We start from the raw sequence: 27,678 nt of genomic DNA on the forward strand, positions 1-27,678 counted from the left end.
AGTTAGTTATTGGATTCAACACAAAGATTAGCTGATGAAATCTACTATCTTGCACTACGTAGGGTCAGGCCAGATTATCCAATAGTCAGTTAATGACTTGATTTTAATGGTCACTGTTGACTGATGCAATTATCTACTTAATCAGTGACCACATGAATAGATGAAACGGGGAGAGGGAAGTCTGGAAATGAAACTCGGAAAAGAGCGACTGGAAATTACTTCTGGAGATAATACAGGGAAAATTTGTTTAAAGAGTAAACCAATGGGCAAAGCCCAGATGTGCTCCTCAATGTATGTATAGCTCCCACACAGCGAAGCTACACGTAGCAACAGCTATATATGTAACTGTCCATTTTGTGTCTTACTAGCTAGTGGCCAAGTTCAACCTTAAGACAACTTTCTTATGAAGATCCATGAGCAATCTTCAAGCTGAGGGAACCACACAAACCCAGAAGTCTGCTCAGTGCACAGCTGGAACGTGACATGACTTCCTTTACAACGAATTTGCCACCTCCAGTTTAGCGCATTGCTTGGCTCCAGCTGTTACTAAGCTTAGAAGTTCTATGCTGGATTCCAGAATTAATCCAAGCAGGTTGCTGCTATATTGGATCAGTTCAGATGCTGGCCAAAGCAGGTGGTATCCTGGAACTCACTTACAGGAACAGACAGGATAAATGTCCTCCCCTGCAGTGCAATTCACTCAGTTGTTACCGGCATAAATGTTGTTCTGGTATTATTGCATTTGTTTAAACATCATCTTCCTTATCTGTCAGGAATGGGTCAGCATCCAACTAAAAGCAGTTACGCTCTGTTTCAGGTTTGGCTTTCTGTACTAGTCACTATTAATGACATGATTGCTAGCACAGTAACTTCTGTGTATTCTCTATAGCTTATTTTCCAGAATCAGGTGCTTATTCAGAGTATAAGAAATAACTGTGTTTTCCATACTCTTCCTTGAAATTCTAATGATGCAGCAAATTCTTTCTGCCTTAGTCTCTCTTCCACTACATTATCTGAAATGCCACGGTTTCAATTTTACATTCACTTATTCCCAACCAAACAAACTTACCTGTTTCCCTGACTCTGCATGTGCATTCTTCACCGCCTGCTTGTTCTGTATAGGTCACATTTGTTGTTGTTTTTCTCCACATCTACCTTCAGTCCTAGCTGTCTTATTTAGTACACCTTGGCTCCTTAAATTTCCACAGTTCAGGGAAATATGGAAGTGGGCAGGGATAAAATTTTGTTAACTCTACCTGAAAAACAGCTTTGGAAACTCTTACATTAACTTCACTTTCTGTATCAGCTAAGGAAACTCCTATTCACACCTCTGTTCTTTGAATATGATCTCAAATTAAACAACAGAAGATGTTCTTAGAACGTATTTCTAAGGCAAAATAAATACCAATATTTCAGCCCTTTTCTTGTTCTGCATTTTAATGGTACCTACGTATCTGTTCCATTACCAAGTCCCTAATGCTAGGACAATGTGTAATATATCTTGTATTTCATCACCGTACAAGGCAAAGCCCTGCAGTGCCCTGTTCTTTATTTGTTAAATGACAAAAGCTTTATTACCAGCCAATATGTGCTACTCCCCACATTATTTAGCACATCAAATATGATTTTGTGACTATAGTGAATAAAGGTGAGGTTTTCAAAAACTTCTTCACTGGTCACAGAGAATTTAAAATTAGTCCCCAAGCTCTTACGCTGCAATGCCACCACACTTATTTCAGAAGATTCACCCAACATGTAAAATGGTCTGCAATGGATTTGGATGCTCTTCAGCTCTCCTGCAGGTTAAGCTTCAATAAAGGGAGTAATTAGATGCATTTAACATCTGCTACAAAGCCACCAACATGACTTTTTGAAGCTTCGTACCAAGACTCATAATTGTATTCCCAATCTGTTTCCAAGTTAATTAAACTGGGAGGGAAAAGAAAAATGCCTTTTACAAGTGAAACATGTTTGTAACTGCTTTCAGTGAAAATACCGCTCCTTTCACACCTCTTTTTGAATGCAACGTTGCCCCTGCCCCTGCTGAAAGGCTCTTATTATCGTTGCTAGTATGACGGATCAGTTTTCTAGATGTAAATGCAAGTAGCCACAACAATCAATGTACTTGTGCTACCCACAGTTTTTGCTTAAAACAGTAAAAACACTGACATGTTACAGGGCAGAAAGGTATATATGCTCCATATTCACCCAGCCTCTTTATTTTCAGCAAACTACTATAAAATCAGGACCAAGGCCATTGGCTTGCCTTCGACTGATTAGTGAACATGCATTTAACGACCAGTCACAAATCTGCCCTCTTCCACAGCAAAATTAATACACTATTTCAACTTCTGCACTATGAAGCAACACAGACCAACAAGACATTCAACTGTAGATTCAATTAAGAGCTTTAATCAAAGCACAGATGGTAGAGAATATAGTATTCTGAGTTTCCTTCTTCAAAGTTAAAAAAATACTTTGTAAGTATTTTACAAATTTACAAAATGTAGATTTTCCTTTTACAAATAATATACAACTGTTTTTCACTACAAAATGTATAATACATTTCTATGTTACAACTGTTGCCTTCTTTTAGAATTATGTATTCCCTGAACAGTTCTCCTTAAAAAACAGGAGAGTATAATAAATCCAAAAGTATAATATATTGCTAATGAGGGCAGTAAATGCTGAAGAAAATGATTCAAAACATCCAGATCTTTTATCCGTCAGATTGCTAAACTAAATGGATTACTCACATGAATTATACTAACATGAATAGATGTTTTGACTGTCAAACCTCAGAGCAAGGCTGAACAATACAGTCAGTCAAATCTCCGTGCTGTGAAAAAGATGGTACCATCATGCTTTGCTACCAACCTAGAAAGCAAGCAAGCCACTTTGGAGCTTGGCATTTTGGGTTGATTAACCCTGATCTTCAGAAATAAGGGTAAGAGAGAAAACAATCCTTATAGATAAAAGTAAGAAATGAAGGTATTAGTTATTGAGATTTATCTACAAAAGGACTGTGCTCAGAATACGGTTTGTATTTTACCCAAGACAGGTAATATATAGAAGTCTTTATGTATTACCCGCTACCCTAGTACTGGCTCTTGGTTGTCACTGTCATCCTCTCCACTTGCCACATGCCATCACTTGCTGAAGTAGATTTGTCTCAGTCATTTAAAGACAAATGATTCTTCTCCAGAGGCCAGAAGGCTTGCTGAAAAAACCCCCACAAAACAGCCCAGTACTTTGTGTGGAGAAATCTGAGGAACATTCGAGGAGCACTTTGACTTGCGGACAGTTGGAATTACTACTAAAAAATGGAAACTTTGAATGAGGAATAGAGTGTGGCACAAAATAAAAAGAACTAAAAAGCTTTAATAAAAAAACCCCAAACTTGCTGAATGTTTTGCAGTCTCACTTGCTGAATGTTTTGCAATCTCACAGCACTATGCTGTTGCTCAGCTGGGTCAACCTGCTTGATCATCTAAAGTCCTGCAAGGAAGGAGGTACCCAGAATGCACAGGAGAAACCAAGACCCACGTCTTACAGCCATACACACACACACACGTAACTGACCCAGTTCATTTTGTGGCACTGACTTAAACAGGGACTCTGTTCTCCTTGGCCCACTTTTTCATGATGCGGACAATGTATTCTACTTGAGAATTACCAGTGCTCTTCAGAAGATGCAGTACTTCCCGTAGAGTCTCTCTATAAAGGTGATAAGCAAAGATTTAAATGAGGGTAAGACCCAACCGATACAATAAACTACTACCCACATCCAAACTATTTTGCAAAACATCGTTCCTAGACAGAGAGATCCATTCAGCTGCAGAGCAGGAATAGGTAAAAATGCACAGTAGATGAGATCCCAGGGGACAGGGGGATCAAGAAGTAAAAAAAAAACCAAAATCAGCAAAATGTAAGTAGTTTGGAGTTTAGTGTGCGTGCATGTATTTATACACAAATCCTTACTCTCGCAAAATAGCTCCCCAGAGCAAAGCAAACTTTTTTTTTTTTTGTCTTTAATGCTACTTGCTAGTCTTCAGTACGGCAATATCTAGCTTAATGCTGCCAAAGCACCTTACACATAAATACAAATAATATGGAAATGAACATTACCAATAGGATAAACCAGTATGAAGCTGCAGTTTGCCAGCTACTTTACAGCAAGAACTTGTATGCATATTGAAAAACAGGGAAGCTACATGCATTTTACTGCATCTACTGCAGTAACCGCTAAAAGGACACTTGAAGGGTGCAGTAGTTAATGAGATTAGTCCAGCAGAGATGGGAATACAAGGAAGGTGTAGAAGCCAAGATACACACTTACCAGTCATATACGAAATAGCAACTTTGGCCAGGGGAGAATGGCCATCTGGCATCACAGCAGAATATTCACAAGGGAATAGTACTTAAATACAGCCTTACTACTCTCTCTTATTCTCCCATCCAGTGAAATGGGCCAAAAGCAAAATTATCAGTAACAGGTAATTTCCTTTAGGCTTGCATCAAGTAAGTATATTTGTCTGACATAGACAGTGTCTTCAGAAAGCAAATTTTAGTGAAAACAGTCTATTGTACTCATTGCTTAGGGAAACCGTGTCCTTCCTACAGTGCTGAGTAAATGTTTCGTTAGTTCTGTTCTATGAACCTTAAAATGTCACGGGACAGCTTTCCATTCTTACACCACCAATATGAGATGAGGTTCTTTTCCCTCCGTTAATGAACATACTAGCTTCTCCTAGTATAATGACTAATGTATTTTGATTTCCTACAGTTCATAGCATTCGCTGATAAGTTATTCTCCACCATATGTTCTATAATTATTAGTGTGGAAGATACACATTGAACACTGCAGTGGAACCACTGGCCAGAGTGTCTGTTCTCTGGAAGGTCAATAAAGGATTGGAAGACAATACACAGTCCTAAAGCTAAGGTTATGATTCCGGCTTACAGCTAACTGGAAACAGGAAAAGAGCAAAATAAATTCCAATACAACACAGAATACTCACTTTGCTTCTCGGCCAGCTAAGATCATTTGAAAGACACCCACACAAGCACCTCTCTTGCCTTCCCAGTATTCAGGATTACTGTCCAGTCTCTCCAGAACATCAAATGCTTTGGCTGAATAGTAAAACTGACGCATCTGCACAGAAAGTGAAACATTACTCCTGACTGTATAACCATCTTTCAGAAAGGGATTAAAAATTTTAAGCTCAGTATTCTGAAATCAGCAGTAAGTCACAGAAGCATTTTCCTGTTTTTCTGCAGGCAGCGAGTGACACAGAACAGTTCTATGAGGAACCAGGGAAACAGGTGGTATTACAACATTACCGGTCTATGTCTTTGAACATATTAGAGACAAAATGCACTGTGAACTTTATTAGTTGGCAATGACCAGCACTGTTGTTTCGATGATATACAGATAACACTAGCTTACAGAACTTATTTTTTTATGAGGTGCCCTATCTAGCGTTGTACTGTATAGCATAGTCCTTGATAGTATAGCAACTTCAAACTAACCCAAACATTTGAAAATAGAATCACTTTTCCTCACATAGAGATGGTCCTGGAGAAATATTTGGATGTCTTTTGGGGTCAACTTAGAGCTAGATTTTTTTCTTCACTGTTATAGTAGAGTACAAAACAAGATTCAGTGACTCTATAATCCAAAATTTTCCTAAGCGTAGGAAAATCCACTGTGTGCCCTATCTTTTCTGCCTTAGGTTCTCTACTTGTAAATGGGAACAAGCAGCAAGTTGGTGGGCAACAGTCAGTATGAAAGGAGTAACCACAGCAAGTGTGGCTTGTGAAGTGAGCACAACTCACGTGGACCTTATCTATGACTGTGAGTGTTCTTCACTTGGGCAAGCCTGAATAGCAATGTTGTTTGTGGCTAGCATCTTCCCATTGGAGAGCACAGAAGGCAGACTGAGCACAACCTCCCACCCTTTGGTGGCTGGAAGCCTGCATCTGCTGAGAAAAAAGGACAGGCTGTGGGAGTTACATTTGGAAACTTCAGTCTAAGAAACACAGGTGCTACAGAATGAGTAATAATTCCCTTTTCTTCACACAAATGGTGATTTTAACCACAGGTGACTGGCAAGCACTTAAATGGATGGGAATAAAGTTAGCGAGTATAAACAGTATCAGATGTGTCAGCTAAAAAATAATTGAATACCGATCTCTTCAAACTGGCATCTGAGCTAGTTCCATTAAGCAGATACTGGTTTAATGTCCTCCTCCCATCTGACATAAAAGCAGGAAATGCTTCACCCCAAGTCATGTGCTGTTCCGTATATGGATAAGACGGGCTATTGTATGAAAAGCAGCAAGAAATTAGCCAGAAGTCCTGCATCCCAGCTTCCTCACTGAGCAACTTCTATCAGCATAGCAATGGGGCATCCAGCTACACCTAGTCTCAGGATGCTGTTGATCTTGCTCCATCCCTGTTCATTCAGCATTCTGTGGAGTGAAGCCTCGTGCAACTGCCTTCTTAAGTTACAGCTACGGTGCTGTCTGTGCACCTCCAATATAATTTAATGTTTCAGAAGCAACTGAAAAATGCTACATAGAATCATTAGGTTGGAAAAGACCTCTAAGATCAAGTCCAACCATCAACCCAACACTACCATGCCCACTAAACCATGACCCGAAGTGCCACATCTACACTTTTTTTCCACCTCCAGGGATGGTGACTCCACCACTTCCCTGGGCAGCCTGTTCCAATGTTTGACCACTTTCAGTAAAGAAATTTTTCCTAATATCCAATCTAAACCTCCCCTGGTGCAACTTGTCCTACACAAACTCAAACAACATGGGCCTTACTGTTTAGTGGAAGAGGTACAAACAGCTGGTAGTGTAGAAAGACAAGTTATAACACTATAGTAATAATTTTTGAAATAAAATTCCTTGGTCTTTGGAGCAGTCATTTATGGCCATATGTATACACCCAACTAGGCTGAAAAATTTAGCCCTGTAAGTGCAGTTTTTAAGAGATCTAGAGGATCCAAAGTGTGGAGCTGCTTCTCTAGAGTACAATAAGGTTTTGAGAAGAATTTAAGCAAAGTAGTCAACTGATTTAAGTGAGACTTAAAATGGTCTAGAGAGAGATTTTTACATAAGGTCTGATTGTCAACTTGCTTTCACAAATTGCAGCTACATGAAACACCAGAGGCATAGCCACTTGCTTAAGCATCAAGACTTTTAGAATGAGATGGTGGATTGAATACTTGAAAGATGTGCAAGAGATAATTCGCTCTTCTAGTGAAGTTTAAGAAGTTTTAGAAGATTGCTTTTGAGATCACAACGTAGATTTTCTGACTTTCAGTTATATGTTTGTTAGGATTTTGGGAACATTACTTTGTCAGATGAAGGAAAACAGCAAAAAAGAATGTTACAGATAGTATGCGGACATTGCTGCTCTTTGGAGAGCTTGACTAAACTGAGAATCATTGTGAGGTTTTCCAACAGGACTCAGTTTACGATCTTTCCTCTATGATGGCAAGTCTGGTCACTGTATCTCTAATAAGCCTATGCTAATAGCTGCTAGCTCTTGTGTATTTACTTGCATTAGGCCCCACTGAACCAGCTCCATGAGTTTCACACCTGTTACCTGTGTTCTGCTCTTCTAACATCTGCCTTCTTAAAACAGTGAAATACTATACGCAATCACAAAATTACGATCTGTCTTTATATTCTGTATTTAATTTAAATCTAAGATGGTTGCTCCTCAAATAACTTCAGTTTACTTCCGGGCTCTAGTCAATATCTTCTGAGAAGTGGATGGCCTGTGTCACATCATGACACTTTTCCAAAGTACATCCTTTTCTCCTGTCACTGAGCTGCTACTCCTCTAGGTCCCAACACAGTGCAATCATCCTTGTAGATGGCAGAGAGGATGCTGGATAGAGCATCCTATTATTGTCTACTGAAATCCTGCACAGCAGTACTCTGCATAGGTCAACGAATTCTTCTTTCTCCTATAGTGCCTCTGAACCCCCTCAAATAAGTTCTCTTTATATGCATCTACATTCATCCTGCAGATGAAGCTCTCATGTTTTCTTTCCATGTTTTGCAGAACAGCAAAAAAACTTGCATCAGAGCTCAGTCTCAATGTGTATGGACACCATCTGAAGAATTAGATGTTAGGAATTTAGGCAGAATTGTAATCAGCTTCCCAAGATCTCTTCACTATTAGCATAGCTTTGTATAAACTAGAATTTGGAGCTGTGCCAGCAGTGTATTAGCACAGAGCATTGGAACTAGTAAACAATCTAGAAGCTTAGTACAAATAAGGTAGGATGTATTTTAACACGTTCTAAAATGTCCAGAGCATCCCTACTGTCCCAAGTGGACATTGTCTTGCCTAGCTTGACTTAAAAATGTTTATAGTTTAGTCTAACCTCATCTCTTTAAAAGCCTCCTCTAGAAAAGGTTCAGAAGAGGAACTATTAAGTGTTAGCAGGGATACCGCAGTAGGCAGTTAAGCTCACCATTCTTCTGAGTAGTTTTATTCCTAATGACTATACACACACTGTGTCTCTTTGCCCCACTTGGGCAGACAGAACAGTAGTTGTGGGAGTTCTCTTTCCATTTCCTTATGATCAACAAGGGAGCATCTCCCATTGCCATTATAAGCTTTAAGGAAAAAATAACACCGTCCCAGAAAAAAATGCAGCATGAGGCTCCACGCTGAATCTATGCTAGATTTTTTTTTTTCTTTAAAGGTTCTTGTAATTTCTACCAACAATGAATCCCTAGTAGGAGGAGAAACTGTTATCATTATTGATAGCTCAAGCATGCAGTAATTTACCAGCATTTTAATCAGTGGGTTGGCTACCAAAAAGGCCTGTAGGTTAAAATACTGACTAATCCTTGCCAACTGCTCTACATTATTAGACATCCTGCTGTTACAAAAGAAAGTTCACCAGTGATGACAATGATGGAAAGTATAAAAAAAAATGGCTGTTGGTATAATCACTGAATTAACATAACATACACCAAGTTCTGAAGAGAAGACTTACTTTGTAGCAATCATTTGCAATGAGCTGCAATAAGTTAAAGGACTCCCCTGAGGTCTCCATCTTCATATAGAGCTTCCAGGCCAACTGTGGTTTCTTATTCATAATATCTGCAATAACAACAAAAAGCTGGGATTGTGAAAAGAATATGCCACGCACAATACTCAATGGCAGGTGGAATAAGTGTTGCTAAATTTCTTTGCTTAATGTAAATGCACGCCTCACCCATGAGCATGAGGTTGGGAAGGGAAACTTGTCCTTATCTTCTGCCTTACTAGTGATAAGAGCGAGTTCATCAGAGAACATCAACGTCAAGAGGAATAATTATGATGTTTACATCTCAACTTATATTTCAGAGATATAGCAATAAGCATAACTCTCATGATTTTAGATGTGATTAATGAACAGAATGGAAAGCATTAGAGAAGTTATTTTATGCAGGACAATGAACTGTGGCAATCCATTTAGATGGTGAGATTTAGGATTACGTGTTCTTATACACAGAAAAATTTTAATTGGCACTGAATCGAAGTCCTTAACACTTGGTGCCCACCTCAATCTAAACACTCAATTCCCATGATTCATAACAAACCAAAAGGGGGTGGAGGGGGGCAGGTGAAGCCCCTCCAGCCGTAACAAACTTGTCACTATGTGTCTACTACAAAAAATGTTCCCAAATTCTTGAGATTTGGTGTTGGTTTTTATTTGCCTATATGACTAGAATTTTTCATTGGCCTTTAACTTTAAAACATCACTGCTATACACTATTTGAAATAAAAGAATCTGAATCTTCCATCTCAGCTAGTGGAAATTGTACTAGGGTGTTTGACTCATTCAAGTACTGGGAGAAAAGAAATTAAGTATTCCTTCCTTTTTCACGTCTTACCAGCTACTCACAGAGTAGCTGTCTGTTCACACATGGACTACTCTTGCGCTCTTTCAAAAGAAGGACTGTTTAGCATATTGTATCTGTGCCCGCTGTGCCAATACATATGTTGCAGGTGGAATGGGTGGCAATCATCAATAGTCAACATGTAACAGCAAATCACAGGATTTATAGACACTTCTCATTTAGGAGGCAGTAAGTCATCAAATCAGAGTTTTCTTTCGTCACCTCCAGATCCCATACATAGTGGCAAACAGCCAGGTCTTAATTTCCAAATACTAACCCATCTATCTAGAGAAATGGAGTACTGTGCTAATTCAATGGTTTTTTACCTTCTCTTCAAGAAGAATTTGGTATAAATAGTACAATAATATTAACCCCCCCCCACTGTCTAGAATCCAAAAAAGATGCGTCTCTTACTTTTTGCCCTTTGGAAATATTTCAGCATTGAATTGTTTACAACTCAATACATAATCATACTCCAACATGAAGGTATTATAATGCTTTTTAATTTCTACAGCAGCTTTTATCCAGAAGGATCTAATAGTAATTTACATACTTGACAAATATATACAAAAAGATAACTATATTCATCACTGAATAGTTATTTCTGCAAAGAATTCTAGCAGCTGTTTGGGAATGAAAAATCAAAATTTTAAAACAGACACAGAAGAATACAGCATGTCTACTGAAACTTCAGCAGGAATTCAGAATGGCAAAAGGCACACTGAAAAATAAATAGCAACTCCTATGAAAGAGCTAGAAAATTTTTAATTGATAACATGTGTTAATTTACTTCTTGTATAATAAGCAGCACCTTCAAAGAGTTCTGCATCCCCAGGTGTACATCAAAGAACTACTATAGCACAAAGGGATGAACCCTGTCTACTGAAGAACCATGAATTCTCCTTGCAACAGGAGTTCTCCCATCAAAAAAATTCACATAAAACATTCTCGTATAAAACACTCAAGCATAACCAAGTACTGCACCTTAATGAAATAAACTGGCATGTCCTAAAATAGAGTCTTAGATAGGCATCCATAGGTGTGATAAGTCTGTCTGGAAAGATCACGTTAGAGATGTTGACCGCATCTGCGATATGGCATAATGTCCCAATACATAGATGTTTACATTCCAAGTACCACCACTGAAAATTGTTTGATAAGAGAACACTTTTGTATTGAGGCACTGTAAGGAAAACAAATTAGTCTAGGGAGTCTCAGACTTGAGTCATTAGAAAAGCCCACCTCTATACTATTTTGAATGTGGCACTGTAGCTAGAGCTGTACTGAGGTGTACTCAGCAATATTTTAAAAACTGGTTCAGAAAAATAAAAATAAAATTTCCTATAGGATATTAAACGTAACAAGTTTTCTGGGTTCAAGGAAAAAAAGGAAAAGTTTTTGGAAGAAAAAAACATGCTGGAGACTATGAAGGACATCCCTCAGGCACAGGAGTTCGGACAACAGGAAGAGTAATGTGGCAGGCAGAAAAATGCCGCATATGCTTGCCTGATTCTTCTCTTCCCTAGACATCTGACATTGGCTACTCTTGGCTACAGGCAGACAGACCCTTGGGCCCGACCCAATATGGCTGCTTCTGTTTTGTGTTTTACTCTGAACATTTTACAGTTGTAACTCAGTCTTTTAAGACTGAAAATCTTCACTCAAGCAATTGAGTAGACAATTGAGAAGAAAAAGGTTCATTGGTTAGGACAAAGCTGCATTGACAGGGCTATAACAGAACTGCACTGAAGCAGTAATTGCTTACTAAAGCCAGATGTATGAAAGGTGTGACAGCCACCCACGCTACAACTAGTGCAATCAGCTTTTCACTTTCATAGTCCTGAATACACCTACAACATCAAATTCAATTAGGAAAGTGCATTGCCAAGACTGATGCAATAGAGGAGGATCTGTATTCTATAACGTTCAGAGTAAAGTGACTCACAGCAGCGAGCTAGCCAGCTAAGGTAAACAAAATCATTCTTTATCTTCTCACTCTGGATCAAAAGGAACACCTGCAGGAAGATGGAAAAGAAAAGATTATACATGCATGTACTTTTAAGCAAACAGAAGGCAGACCTGCCTCGTTTCAACATGCAGCTGAGGCTTAAGCCACATGAGCAACTGCTTCATGAGAGGAGTCAAGGTATGCAAGTGCACTGTAGCGGCATCTCTCTGCGTCGGGTAGGTGGAGGATTCGAACAGTGCCATGCTTATCAAGGGAATTCCGCAGCCTCAAAACGCCAGGCTGTGCGGAGGGTGCGGCCTGCTCTGAACAAGTGCCAGTGGGCGGCCATGCAACACAAGCAGCACAAAGGAACACTGGGCCTGTGGGAAAAGCTATTTGGAATGTGTTTGTTTAGAAAGCAATGCAAGCAATTACATTTGCATCTTCTTGAAATACCAGAAGTTTCACATACATATGAGCCTTTCCTCCCCGTTTATGTCAGAGATCATTCCAGGTCAGCAATAAGCCATTTCTAACCATTTTGGTTTCAGTAAGGTTCAATTTGTCTTTTGTAACTTACGTACAAATACAGGTTTATTACATTCTGCATCTAAAGGGATGCATGCAGTGGGGGGGAATTATACATTTTAAAATGTACTCTGGCTTTGCTCATAGAAAAAAGCTATTTATACCCCTCTGCAGGTGTATTTGTATACTAGGATGCTACTGGCAAAACTCAAAATACCTTTATAGGAGCAGATGTATGTACTGGAACACTGAGTTCCACAAATTACTGACATTTTTATTGGTTAAACATTGCTGATCCCCTAATTTTGTTGGGGGAAGGGGTAAGAGGGAAGAAATAAAAAGAAAGCAGCATTATCAGTGTAAGCGGCACTTTACCATAGATTTTATTTCATTATGTCCAGGGAAGTAAGCTTTTAAATAAGTGCTATATGTGGAGACATTTTACAAGTTTATGAGACACTGGGGAAAGGGGATCTTTATATGGAAGTCTCATCACAACCAAAGATCAGACATTAGGCCAGACTAATCAATTGAGTTACATAATTCTGTTATTTAAATGCATCAGCGACATAACACAAGTTTATACAGAATCATTTGTAAGAACATAAGAGGAAAAATGTGGATTAACAGCAGTTTATATCTTTGTGCTTCTTTGTTGCCTGGCTGCAGCTAAAGCTTACTTACAGTATTATCATTTTTATGAAGTCTCAGGAATCAGCATAGCCTGCTAGCTAGTTTTAAAAGACACACTCACCTGCATTTTCATTAAGCTAACTAAATTAAGGTAGATGGATTGAAATATAAATCCATTTTGCCTGACAGTCTTGGATATTTTTCTTAAAAAGAGATGCAATTTCAGGTCAGAAATTAAGGGGGTGAGTGCTGGGAAAAATAATTAAAAAAAATAAAAAACAAACCCAAAACCCACCAAAACCCCAGAGGGGCTTTGTTGTCAAGAAACTTGAAGAGTTAAAAAGTTAGAAAGAAAGGAAAAACAAACCAAAACAAACCCCAGACAAACCAACCAAATGTATATGATTCACTTTAGGCTATGTGGTTGGGTGTTTTTTTTCTGGCTTGTCTTCTTTCTTGAGGAAAATGTTGCTTCCATCTTCATAATAGCTATTTGCTTTTGCATATTTTAGGTGTAATTAAGTTTCTACTGCACATAGACACAAAAAATGCTGTGTGTAGAAGTTAATCTCTTCCAGCTGCATCTGGATGCTGCTGAATAAGATAGTAAGCACTTCCTCTTTTCCTCCCACATCTCCCAGAGGAAGAAATATTTTTTTTTAACACGAATTTCTAGGGACCTAGAAGCTCTTAACTATTCAGTGTCTTTTACTCATCATGCCCTTGTCAGTCTGAACAATAAGACTACCTAGGATCCCAGACAAAGCTAGGAAATCTGATTAAGAGGGCATTCTTTGATCAATTAGAGATAGCTGCAAGCACTCCTGTGATACGCCACAAGCAGTATGACTCCCCATATACCTCACATTACAAGATTAGCAAGATAATCTTTTCTGAATAGTGTTCACTCAGAGTTTCAGTTTCTCTATGAAGGGGAAGATTATGTTCCACACAACCTGGTTATTTTCAACCAACATGAAGATCTGGAGGCAGAAAAGGAAGGAAAGATGGGAGTATGTGGGAAATGTTTCCATTGTTGTTTTTTAAGGAAAGTTAATACATACCTCTTCAGCCTCACTAAAATTGCCCATGGCAGCTTTGGCTTGGGCGTAGTTGAAGTTAAAAGTGTCATCGTTGTAGAAGTAACTCTGGAAAATAAGCCACATAGACAAAACGCAAATAAATAAACAAAAAAACCTCCTCTCCCATGGCATAATAACATTAAAAATACCCCCCTCCCCCCAAATCTGAGTCAGACTATATCAAGACAATGGGAAGGAAAAAGAAAAACCCGCATTATGAATATACAGCATTTATAAACAGTGGGTAGAAAATTATGGACTGGCTTTCCATCCTACATTTGTGACTACAAACACAGCTGGAACATTCCACAGTATTAACCATGAGAGATCTGGAGAATGCTCCAAGCTCAAAATTGCAGTGACAGCTTTTGTGAGTATAATTTTCACTTTGGGCATGTGAAGACCTGCTGTGCTGCCATGGTCTCTTTCACCTCCCAAGCACTAACTTCACCACTAGGGTGGTAAATAGGCAGTTGACTCCCTAATGGCTTAAGGAACAGTTTGTTTTTCCAAGACTGCTCTAGGTTCCACAAGGGATCCTGTAGATCTGGTTATGTGACAGATGCTAGTCTGACATACTGGATCACGTGATGGAGGTGGAGCTGCACTACCTGGCTGTAGGCAGGCAGCATACTGTGTCATAGGACTTCCTTAAGCTCAAGTCTTGCTTACACGCATCCTTCTCTCTATCTGAAGTGCAACACTAAGTTTTTCCATCCCATCATACTAGACTGGACATGCCTGGTTAATGACAGATCAGGTTGCTCTAGCTGTATCTTTTTCTGAAAAGCTGCATGGGCCAAAGCAGGAAATACAACTCTAGGTACAGGTCAGCCTGATGTTTGGGTTTGACCCAAATACCTTAGATTTGTTCACGGCCAGATGTCCAGACCAAAAGTCATCTGAGTGTGTTCTACATTCAGCACTGTCCCACACTACTGCATCAGTAGACCTAGTAGAGGTAAAGTGGAACACAATACCGTAGCTACAGGCATGGATTGGATTGAGGATCCCTGCTGAGGAGAGGTGTAGTGCTTATGAAAGAGCATGGGAAAAAAGCAGGGTGGTTTATCCACTATAGTTACTGTAAAAAAAGCTTTCCTGGGTGCATAACAGCAAGGTGTGTGTGGAAGAAGAAATGTTTTTCCTTATACAACATCTATAAAAGAAACAGAACTTGCGTAGAAGATCAAACTTTTGGTTTGTTCCCTCATTGAAGAGTAAGGACGAGGTAAAAAAAGCATAATTGGTACTGTACAAAAGATATGGGAAGGAAGGGGTGAAACCCTTTCCCAATGCTCTCTATCTTCTTTCATGATGTAGGGACACTTGAAGAACCTCTTCCCTTCCCTGTCATAGGCAGTCAACACAGGGTATTGATCCAGTCCACCCACATACATCCAGCTAGTGCCTTGACAGGAGAGGTGTAGGGTTGCCACCATTTGCCGGATGTCTACATTTCACCCAAATAGTCTATGTTAGGGTCCAAAAGCCAGCAAATATAGCAAGCTATGTGAAAGCATGAGGATGAACCAATCGGGTGAATCTTAAGCTCAGTTTGTGAAAACGTCCCAGTACCCTTAGGGTGAACTAACTGGTTTCACCATATGAGAATTACAACACTTTACTGTATTCTTCCTCAACGATAGTTTCGTGTGATTCAGCACAAGTCCCAGGTTAAGCAAAGCTGGTGAGCAAGAAGCTAGTTTTACTGCATGAATAGTTTCTCCTGTTCAAATAGCCCCCACTGTATTTTTTAATTAAAATGGAAAAGAAACTCTGTCAGCACCCAAACTCAAAAAATGTGTCATTCTATCCTGGCTGTATTAGTGCTAGACAGCAGACCTGCTGCAAAAACAAAACCAGTAGAAATGAACTAGTGCTGCTGATAGGGCAACACATTCACAGTAGCTAGATGTTTTGTTTCTTCTTCTTCTTTTTTTTTTTTTTTTTAAAAACCACATTGTATGTACTGGACTTCACCCTTTTGTGGTCTTCAATCTTTTCATAAAACTAACTGTGCTCTGAGTGATGTCTATTTCAATGAGACACTCTGATACCCAGTTGAACAATGAAGCATTCGTCGTGGCCAGAACTCAGCTGAGCCTGAATTAGCTTCTCTTCTCAGTTGATCCTCAGTGTTATACTGTCACCCTCAGGGCAGCTGGCAATACATTTATAATAAGGCGTCCTTTTGAGACATTCTCATGCCTAAAGCAGTTTTAATCAATCATGGATGAAGGTGGTGTTTCCTGAAACAATATCATGCAAACAATCTTCACAGAGTGCACAGCTATACTTAGAGAGCTGCAGAGATTCTAGTGAAGTTTATTCCTGTGGATGAAACACAAAGGTGACTGTAAAGCCACCTAAACCTTGTCTGTAACATGATACAGGAAGAATTATTTGCATCCCTGTGACCTGAAGAGAAGGGGAATGACCTAAGTAAATCTGAGCAGTGGCTAGTAGTGGCTCAACCACTTCAAAAGGACCATGCAAGGCAAGTGGTAGTAGGCAGAAAACTTTTGTCCTTAGTCCTTGTTATTTATCAACTGCACTATGTCTCAAATTACCAATATTTATCATTCCCTTCAAGAATTTTAACAAATTCATATTTTACTTAAGCTTGATAGTTTTGCAACTTGCTAGATACAATCTATAAAACCTTCCAAAATTTCAAGCGCAACCCTACCTTGAACTACGACATTAAGTTCCATAAACCAGGTGCATTTTGAGAGGGACAAAATGCATTTTCTTAGAAAAGACATTGTGAATTTGCTGCAATTCCAGCAAGCTGTATCTTGTTTTCAGCCTCTCCTAATACAAATGGAGGTTTCAAATCTACCTTGTTTATTCTAATCCTCATTTTGACAATTTTGTAGTGGCCAGTATTTCAAATAAGAGCACACCACTGTGCAATGAAAGGCATCAAATCTTTTTTTATACTGAATTTTCTTTACTTAGCTTAATATTGTGTTTCACCCTTATAAATGCATTCACATTACAACTGTGAAAACTGAGGGAATATTTTTAAAAAAATTATCTTTGCCTAAATATGGGCCAAATCAAAACAGATAGATGGTTACTGATGCTGAAGGCAGGTATATGTAGATAAGTCCAGCTTGCAAGCTGAGATCCACATATATATGTTATAACGTGTGACAGTAGTTCTATGTACTTTCAGCAAAACAGCTAAGTTTTTAAAATGAAACACCCAAACAAGCAGTCAGATAACCCTTCCCCTCTCTTGTACACATGCAACAAAATTGTTTCTCCCAAATCTGACAAGGTAAGAACGATCCTTCTTCTTGTTGATAAATATAGCAGGATTGAAGGCTTGCAAAGCTATACCTGTCACTCTTTCTGCCTTCCTCCTGACAGTTTGCAAACATTAGATCTATTCCTCACCTATATTTTGCTCTGCATGGGCTTTTACTAACATCTTACAAAGTAACGACGAGTATTCTGTGTTCTTCCTTTTCCCTTCAGATTTTTTTTCCAATGCTTCCTGCAACACTTTCCTTTATACCCTCACAGTCACAGAACTGTCTCACCTAATCCCCTCCATGTAGCCCTTCTCTTGCCTGATGACTCTGACCTATCCTCTGATCACTCTATTGCCCACTTTCACCCTCTTTTCTGTTTAGTGTCTTCTTCGTTTCTGGTTCTTTCCTTTAAAAACACTAGCCTTACTTTCCAACATTAATGACAACTCCATTTGCCTCCACAGATGCTACTTTTCCCTCTCCCTCATTTCTAAGCTTTCCCATATACCTTGGAGGTGGTGAGTAATCACATTTAACTAATCTTTTCATGTTAGAACTAGTTGTTTAAGAAATTTTTAAAGGAAATTGAAAGAGCTGGGCATTTCTATGGGGTGAGTCATTCCATTCTAAAATAAGTGTAAGAAATACACAGGACGAATTCTCCTCCATAAATTTCCATTTGCCCCCACTGTCTATACACTGAGACCAGCTGATTAGTTATAACTAGAAATCTGACTTTTAGATGGCTCAAGTTAGGCAAAACAATCTCACTGTTAGTTTCCAGCTCTCCTTTTCTTCAATTATACACAGAATCCAATGTGGGTGGTGGTGGTGGTGGTGGGGTGTCTTTTCATTCTACTACAGTGGAGCCATTCCAGTGGCTACAGCCAATTGGGATTTCTTCAACGACCTCTTTCCAGACAAAATTTAAAACCACAAAACCTTCCTCATTTTTCATCCACCAGTTGCTTTTGGCACCATTACAACCTCATGTTTTCCTTTAGATTTCACCCTCTTTAGAACATCGTAGTTGTGCTCATCTTGTGTAGCTCCCTAATAATTTCTTTTTAGATTGTTGTTCCTCCTCTTACCAAATATAGAGTTCTTACAACTCTGGTTTCAAATCACTGGAACAAGACTGCAATCACTTAGCCTTATAACCACTCTCCAGCCTCTCTCTTTTTCCTCACATCTGACTTATAACTGGATATCTGTAAGTTACACCCATTTGACCCACTGAATACTGGCGATCTGATAATGCTGCGTTATGGTAACTGCAAACTCCTTCTCTAACTTGAAAAAAGCAACATTACTTGCAGGGTACCACTCAGATTACTTCTGCAAAACCAATATTCTTAGCTTACTGCTTTGGTAATACTGACCTATCTTAGCCCTTCAGTGACTGTAAAATATAACTGTTACTACTTTCAGAGTCTTTCATATCCTACCTTCCTTACACACTCATGTTCACTAAAATGTTGTCCCCAATTATTAACCAGTGACAATAATCTGCATCACTCATTTGATAAGTCTTAAGAAAACATTTGGGTTTTTTCCTCCATGCTGCCCACCCCATAAATAATCACAATTTTTTTCATTGTCTTCCTTTAGTTATCTTCCTCATCTTCTGTGATGCCACCAGAAAGCCTGACAATAGTTAAATTGCAAGTGTGATGACACCATCATGCTCACCATGCTGCACAATGCTGTCTCAAACTGCTTCTTTACATTTTGATCCATTTGCTGTACTGACCACTGATGTCCTGCTGTTATTCCTGTGTTTTGTTGTTACTGCTGTTTCTATATCTTTTCATGCTTACGTAGCATCTCACACAGTACAGTCTAATTCCATAAGTAGTGATTCCATGCATTAGAATACTACCAATACTAAATAATAATACCAACCTTGACTGAGTTGAGGTAAATCAGGACATTACCAAACTGTCTAAGAAGAAAGAAGCAGGAGGACATGCACTGTCTCCCTGGAATGGTATCTGAAATTCAAAAGAGAAATGCAGATTTGTAGAATTTTTAAATCATATGGTAATAGAAATCACTGCCAAGATTGCTGGCGACTATGAAAGCAGCTAACTTCTAAAAATAGTGTAACTTGCCTTTTCAGGCAAAGGACCACACTAGAGGTTACAAAAACTATTAGATCATCTTGTCAACTTTCTCTACAGCATACAATAACTATTGCAAGACTGTATTCAACAGCAAATTCTACAGAGACAAATTGTTTAAGTAACAGGACTTTTCCATGACACAATTTATGTAGCATAATTTTACTGTGAATTATTCTTACTCTTAGGAAAAGAGACTTGACACAAAACCTGAATTTATTATTCTAACCTCATTAGCCCTTTTTCTTTAAAATTATGCCTTTCAGTTACCCTGGACAAAGAAGCTCTACATATTTTAATTTTAGTTCCAGTAAGACAGTAAACTTGATACACGGAAAATATTGTTATTAATACATCCACAGAAAAAATACTCAGTGATAAAATACAATATTAAAATTAATTTCCACGCATTTGGGATTACCACATTGCTCACAAGTGGTAAAGCCATAAATAAGTTAGGCACATCAGTTCAAATGAGTGTCAGTAAACTTTGCTGCCATCATACTATGCTGTCATCTACTCTGAAATTGCAAGCTTTGTTACTGATAAACTATTTCAAAGCTTTTTTAGAGATTCTGAAGCAAGCTTACTAGGACTAATTTTTATTAGACCCAAACAGCAGAGATTGGTCAGAGATGGATGAAGCCAAGTAGCAGCTGGGAAGGCATAAATGCAAGCGATGTCAAATCACTACTATTTCACTATGTCAAACGACCATTAGAGAGCCTGCTGCTCTGTGCAGTTTGGTAAGGTGACAGGAGATAAGATCCTAAGGCTACCAGCAGCCCTGAAGTAATCTGCTTCTGTAGGTTAGTTACCATCAATCCATCCACACTAGAAAATTAAAATATCTTTTCTGTATATAGAAATTTCATGTATCTGAAGACCATATTTTGACTCCATACCACAGCACAAAATATAGCATTCCACTGGAAAATTGTACATTCTCCTTTAAATAAGGTAGGGGAGTAATTATTCCTGGAAAGCACTTTATAAGATATCAAAATATACTTCAAAGGAAAGCAGAATATTCTCATTTTTTTTTATCTTTTAGCACTTGGACACCCTGTCGTTTCTATACAGAGACAATCCATCCTCATCTGTGTCTGAACCACATCATTCAGTTCTCCAACTTAAGAAAATTATTTGGTTATTTATGAAGCATTCACTTGGGAGCAGAAACCGGCCTGTATATTTATCTGTCCCTTTTTCACATGCAGGCATACTTATCAGGCCAGATATATGCCTTGACAGGACAGTAACAGAAACAGTTTTCCTCAGTGTTCCTCTGCTTTTTTTTTTCTTTTTTTTGGTTGTTGTAATGAGAATGCAGGTACCTCAAAAGTACTGCTTTTCTCTCACCTTCAATTTTTGAAGTTCATAAAGTCACAGCAATTTATTTTAAACAAAATTTTAAAAAATGCTAATAAACATGCAAAGACAACTTAAAACTGAGAATACATTTTCAGTAAAAATGAATCACAGTAACAAAATATGAGAACCACACTTCTCCCATATATGATTGGAGAGTTCCTAAGTTTCAGTATTTCTTCTTATGCCCACGTTTTGGCAGAAAATTTTGTTATCCCAGCATACCATCCTCCATATACTTTTAGTTAAAGATTTCATTAAAAAACAAACAAGTAAAACATCTGTAAATCTCATACAACTCAGCAATGAATACTACTAGTGACAGGAAAACTAGAGTTTTATAGCTCCATTTCATCCCATGTGACTCATACAGGAAGAGGAGAAAGTTCTCATTTTGAAAAATTACTTAGGGTGACCTTGTAATACCTCAAAGAAAAGGCTGCACAAAGTCCAGAAGAAAAGTTTCATTCCTCCCACCCAACACCAGATATGCCTGACTTGGTCCTAAGGGAAGACCACTGAAAATGAAAGGGGTGCTTTCCTCCATTACTCTCAGTGTTTTTAGCGTAGTTTGTAAGACTGATGTCAAGCACCAGAAACATTGCATTTAATGGAAATGTTAATGTTCTTTTACTTTCATTAATGTTCATCTTGCCCCATTTCCTCCTTAACTTATCTCAGAAATCCAGTATCTGTTTAATTTTCCACCCAGTTGAGAACCTGGGAGAAGAGCATGAGAGTTAACTATAAAAATCTAGTTATATCCTCCTTTGTAATGCCATTTCCATTTCATGGCATTAGGATTAAGAATTTTTATTGAGCTTAAAAAAAACCCAAGCTGCTGTTCCGGGTGTTATTTATTGCTGCAAGAGGGTGAATATTGACTCCTACACTCTAAGTGCTTCCTGGGTTTTTTTTTTTTGGCTTTTTGTTTTGTGTGTCCCTACTCCTCTTAAAGTACGTAACTTCCAACATGAGATGAAGTGTGTACATGCATTGGAAAGGACTTTCACATTAACTCTGTTTGCTCTACATTCCTTGAACCTCCAAGACCGAGATCTAATTAAAATTAGCAAAGGGCTTTATTGATGACTCCAAATGACTTTACAAATACATGTCACTATTCTTCCTAAACTGCTTGTTGCTGCTTTCTTCTTAATGCAGTCACGAGATTTCTACAGAAAAAGCAAGTTAGAAAAGCAGGACCATGTTTTGAAAAAATATTTCACATCTTCATTTTAATCCATTAATTTTTGATAATCCCCATTAAAATCAGGAGCCTTGTAGGCCCAGCTGCGAGCAAAGACACAACATAGGATTTCCTCAATCTAGTGAGCACAACCTACTTTTGTATTGTAAATCTGCAAAGCAGTTAAGTAACTCGATAAAGATCTTAAACAGACAGTCTAGTAGTACTAGGTCCTTGCAAGGATTGGCCCAGTGGGAACTGCTGAAGCATGACTTGCATCCTTGAATAGCATGGCTGGCTACTTAGCAAAAGCCCAAGTATACTGACAGCAACGTGTTCTTCATTCTAAATCCAGCAAAACAAAAGGCAGCAGATCAAAAATGACCACAAACATACAACATAGTGGCTAATACGCTAAATTACATAAGGACACAAAAATAGTCATATTGGATCCAAAGTCTGTCTGGTTCAGAAGCTTGCTGAGCAAGAATACACAGCTATAAAAAGACTATATTCTGATTTCACATATAATACATGCTGTGGCATGTAATGTCACTTCCTTTTAAACTTCTCCCAGCTTGCAACAGTCTGGATTGAGGACTTCTTAACCATCACCGAAAAATTTGTGTTCAACAGCCAATGGACTTTTCTTCTACAAATTTCTTTATACCTTCTGGTTCTCACAAGATTCTGTATCAAATAAGTTGTGTTATGTGAGTAAGTAATTTGTGCTGTTTGATTTAATTGTTTTGTGTGATGATTTATGTCAATGCTCCTTGTTTTTTGTATAGTACTGTAATTCTTCTCTGTTCTTCTCCTTGTCATTTATGATCTTCTGTATCATGAACATAACCAAACTCAGTCATAATTTTCTAGGCCATGTATTGTCCTTCATTTAATCTCTCCTTGTTCAAGAAGGTACCCCCTTTCTCTGATCATCCTTGCTGTCTTTATTGTACCCTTTCTTGTTCCAGCATATTTTTTTTGAAATGTAAGAACCAGACCTGCAGACAGTATTCAAGAAAGGGAACCACAATGACACAGTAATTATTTTTGTTTTGTTCTCTGTTTTCTCATAGATTCCTAAGATTCTCTTGAACTTTTCTGATAACTTTGCAAATATAGCTTAAGGGTTTTTTCCACCCCTATGTACTACTTCACATTTATCAAAGCTAAATTTAATTTGCATATTATTACCCAGCCTCATATATTCTTCCATAGCTTTCATCATTGTTGAAGCTTTCATTTTTCCTACTATGGGTAATTTTAAACCAGTGGCAAACTTAGTCATGTCATTATTTGTCTCCTATAGCTCATTAATTATGAATACAAGCTCTTTCTTTAAAGAAACAAAAGGTTTTTTCAAATGTCCAAATCAGGTGCATTTTATCCTTTTCACTGCTACTTCACTGAAAATTTTCTGTTAGAAATCAGAAAGGTTATTATGTTGCTTCCTTCTTCTTGAAATTAGTACTGTGGAAAATTTTGGAGGTATTTGCTAACGCACGGATTTTGAATTTGACTATACTCAAATCACTGTAACAGAATTGGATTTTCATCATAAAATTTCAGATCGGTTTCTACGTAATCTCTGTACTGGTCTAAAGTCACCTGTTCACTTGTGTGTTCTCTAAGAAAGATGAAAACTTACCATTTAAAAATTCATTCTCTCTATCATGCCATGTCATTGCATTTACGAGGTCAATATGGGCAGAATAGAAGCCTCCAACTATTATTTAATTATCTTTCTATATAAAATCTCTAACCTCTTTAATATGCCAGTCACTGTTCCCATGCAGGCTGGCTGGTGAATAATTTAGCCTCAGTAAGATGAGTCTCCCATCTGAGCATGTAATTTAAAACAATTTTATGTTATTCACTGATAAAATATATTTATTTTGAGAGAAGGTCTTTCTAATATTTAGAATCGTTTCTCCACTGGCATCATCTATTTAGTAATATCCCATTGTAAAGTAAATAGGAACAATATCCTACATGTTATCTTCCTCCTATCACGTTTAAAAAATTATTTTCGGTTTATGGCTTCCTCTTCTAAACCGTGTTCCACTTTATTATCTTTTTGTAAAACATCTATTTGTATAAAAGCACACACATATTTGGTCTTCATGTGTTTGCTTTTTATTACATCTTATCTAAATTGAACTGTTTGCCTCTTTCTATTTCCTATCTACAGTTTGTTGACCTCCATGTGTCCTTCATTTGAGGATACAAAAAAAACCCTCACACTACTTCGCCTTTAAAGGAGGACTTACCTTGAACTGTTTGCTCTTCTGTATGTCAGCTTTCTCCCAAAAGTTTTGAAAAAGATGACAAAGCAGTTTTTATATGGAACTACCAAGAGTGTAAGATGCTTGCTGTACTAATGTTTCCATTTACCTTTAGTTGGAACAAATCCTTCCCATAGGTTCATTTTTTTCAATTAACCCACCTTCCTAATTGAACTACATTTCTGTTCTCTTTTTTTTTTTTTTCCCCTCAACCATACCTCGAGTCTCAGCCTCTCTATCTTGTTCTGCATATGGGTTTAAAAATATTTCACAGTAAGATTAAGACTTTTCCTGATTTTGGGCTGTATCTTCACTATATGGCTTTTCAGGGTATCTTTTCTCAGACCATCTCTGGATTATTTTTATCCATGTGTGCTATGGTCACTTATCACACCTGCATGACTGTTATGGGCATTAAGAGGTCTACCACCATTACATCAGTCACCTTGTGACTTTACTGGCATCACAGCCCTAGTTAGCTATATGCCCACTAACCAAGTCCTCCACTACTACAGTTCATATTGCTCCTTTCTGTGAGCTGGGATCCCAACTCCAAAGGGATAGCCTCAATGACAAAGGAATGTGTTAGGGAAACTTCATCTATGGAACCACTTCCAGCCTTCCAACGTGAAGCTCTCTGCTGCACGATCTCAACAGTACAAGGGCTGCGAGGGGAACAGAATGGCTCAACAGTATTTCTGAAAGTTTCATCAGTGCTGCCACTCTGTCTCTTGAGCTCCTTCTCTTTAGTCACCACCGACACAGGAGACAGCATTCTGCCCCTGAGGACAATGAGCTGTCTGCACCATGAACATGTGTAAGCTACCCACCTAAAGAAATAGTCTTAGTGACAATGCCTACAGAGGAAACTGGGAAGCCCCATTTTGGCTGAAATTCTGTGTTCCAACTACTGGCTTTTTTTGATTTGGGATTTTAGGTTTTACTTTGGCAAGGGGAAGGGAAGGTAAGGTCTTGTTTTGGTCTATTAGTGAATAAGTAAAAGTAAATATTGAAAATATATTCAGTTTTTGCAGGGGGTGGTGGTGGTGTTTCATCATGTTTTTTTTCGATTCAACCAAGGAGTTAGTTCCAGAGCCTTCAGTTCTCTCTGTAGCCAAATTCCTCTATGTTTTTATCACCTTCAGTTCCAGGGCACACTCCGTGCTAGGACTCTACATTCACAATAGGCTTTCATTAGCAGTCCTAGATTTGTACCTGCGAGTTTTCAGCCACACACTTCATCTAATTAGGCTGTTGTCTTCTGTTTCTATAATGGGGATTATTAGTCACAGGCAAGCTGCTGCAGCGTCTATCAGTAAAGACAAGTAGTTTGCAGTATAGCCTCTTTTCCAGCCAAATTCATATAGTAAGGTCTGGAATAAATTGAGCCTTCTAATTTAAATTTGCAAATTTGTTTCAGACTATAAATTAGACTTTCTGTTACTCATAGTGTAGTAACAAAATGCCTAGCTAGTCATGCTAACAGTCAGCAGTTAGACAAAGATATGATGGTGTATATTTGGATATTGTAAGAAGGATTACATAATGGAGAAAGAACATTTCAAACATACCACATTCACTGGCTGATTCACCCACCAACTGGAAGAACTGCTGAGCAATTTTCAGATGATCTCTCTGGGAGAGAAAAAAAAAAATCCAACATGAGTTCCAGAGCTGATGCTACCATACACAGTGAAAATACACTCTGGGGAACAGATGGGGAGCAACTAACAGACAAACCAGGGCTGAAGAAAAAATAGAAAAGGTAAATGTACCACTGTATGTGCCTAGATACACAAGAACACTGTAGAAAGCAAACAGAGTTTTTGGAAGCAGGACAGAGAAGCTGAATTCAGCTGGATTTATTGTCAGGACTAGCAACAGAGATTTGCATTTCACTCATTCTGGACTGAGTACTATACAGAAGACCAAGAGACTTGGAGATCCCGCAATCTAAATGAGAAATGACTGCCTCTTTCACTCCATTCCAGTCCCTACAGATCTGTTCACATTCTACTGTTGGAGGAGCTGGATAACCTCATTGCTTCACTCACCGAGCCCATTTCTTGTCCAAGTGCTGCATTTACCACTCCTTTGAGGATGTACTCCTGAAAAAAAAAAAAAAGGCAAAAAAGCATTGGAGGAGACAAGGTGAAGATTTCAGGAGACACAGAAGAGCCTATTTGTACATTATTTTCTTCTTCCGAAATTCAACTCCATCCCAACTCAATTTAATAGGTAGATGGTTACTATGATACTACGATAGTGCTACAGCACAGTAGTACAGAGTTACCCCCCAAAAATCCATTCTACTTGCTAGTCACTTTTGCCAAACATGTGGGATGCAAAGGGGTAGCATGCTTTCTGATAAGTCTTGTGCTCAAAGATGATGCACCAGAAGGAACACCATAACATACTATCATCCCCTTTTCACCATGACGTGACTAATAATCAAGTGCAATATTGTTATATTAATGCACAGATTCAAGTTTGCACATCGGTTGGCCATACCACTAACATCCTTGCTCCAAAATGCGTAATGTTTCTCATCAGGGTGAAAATGTCAAGAGATTTGTACTCTGTGGTCATGTTACTCTACTGAAACTAGGAACAGGAGTACAGTACCCTGTAGTCTCTGCTATGAGATACAACCATAGTTTAATTATTCTTTAAGCAAGATTTTCTCAGCATGTAAGAGACATTTGTCTCAATTAAGTCTTATAACTAAGAGTTATAGCTATAAATCTGTTTTAGTAGGTACTCCTGATAAACCTGGACAGCCCTGTTACAGATGTAAACATGGAAAAAGAGAAAGAGACATCTACACAGACCAACAATGGAGTGCAAGGAAACAATCTGAGAGTACTAGCCAGCATGCTAAGTAATCATTTTAGGACACCGACTCTCTTACAGATGCCAGATTATTACCCTATAGATGTCACGACACAGAAGAAATTTGAGAAGAACTGAAGGAGGATATACAAGGAGTTTTGCAAGTCTTAGCAGGGAGTTTCTTCTGAGTGTGAGTGAGAAAAAAGGAAAAAAAGCACAAAGATTCTCATTTCAAAATGTGATCAAGAATGGTATCGTGTTATTTATAATAGGCCCCTATATGGGGAAAATGAGGCTAAATGACCAAGAGACGCAGAAGACTGTTCAATTAAGTCTTGTTATACTGAAAAAAATGTAAGAACAGCAGAAGACACTCTTTAGCACAGAATCACCAGATCTATGTTCTTGAGGTTTTCCTTTTCCCTTCCTCCATCTAATCCTCACACAGACTCATGAAAGGTCCCTTTCATGCCCAGCTATGTGACCTTTGGAAA

The 27,678-nt window shown here is 38.4% G+C and overlaps 1 protein-coding gene across 4 annotated transcripts in view; it reads right to left on the minus strand.

Annotated features, from left to right (window-relative positions):
• Nucleotides 1–3,361: 3,361 nt before the first annotated feature.
• Nucleotides 3,362–27,678, minus strand: part of IFT56 (intraflagellar transport 56) — a 51,110-nt gene continuing 26,793 nt past the window's right edge. For all 4 annotated transcript variants that reach the window (XM_086469864.1, XM_086469878.1, XM_086469872.1 and 1 more), the window contains 8 exons: nucleotides 26,407–26,460; nucleotides 25,924–25,987; nucleotides 19,287–19,375; nucleotides 14,098–14,181; nucleotides 11,870–11,939; nucleotides 9,036–9,142; nucleotides 5,022–5,155; nucleotides 3,362–3,717 (listed from right to left, as the gene is read on the minus strand). In XM_086469864.1, the coding sequence (XP_086325990.1) occupies nucleotides 3,606–3,717; nucleotides 5,022–5,155; nucleotides 9,036–9,142; nucleotides 11,870–11,939; nucleotides 14,098–14,181; nucleotides 19,287–19,375; nucleotides 25,924–25,987; nucleotides 26,407–26,460 (714 nt within the window). In that variant the 3' untranslated portion in view covers nucleotides 3,362–3,605. The remainder of the gene's footprint in view (nucleotides 3,718–5,021; nucleotides 5,156–9,035; nucleotides 9,143–11,869; nucleotides 11,940–14,097; nucleotides 14,182–19,286; nucleotides 19,376–25,923; nucleotides 25,988–26,406; nucleotides 26,461–27,678) is intronic.

The sequence above is a fragment of the Leptosomus discolor genome, chromosome 1 (genome assembly GCF_034619465.1).
Source record: "Leptosomus discolor isolate bLepDis1 chromosome 1, bLepDis1.hap2, whole genome shotgun sequence".
Lineage (NCBI taxonomy): Eukaryota > Metazoa > Chordata > Aves > Leptosomiformes > Leptosomidae > Leptosomus > Leptosomus discolor.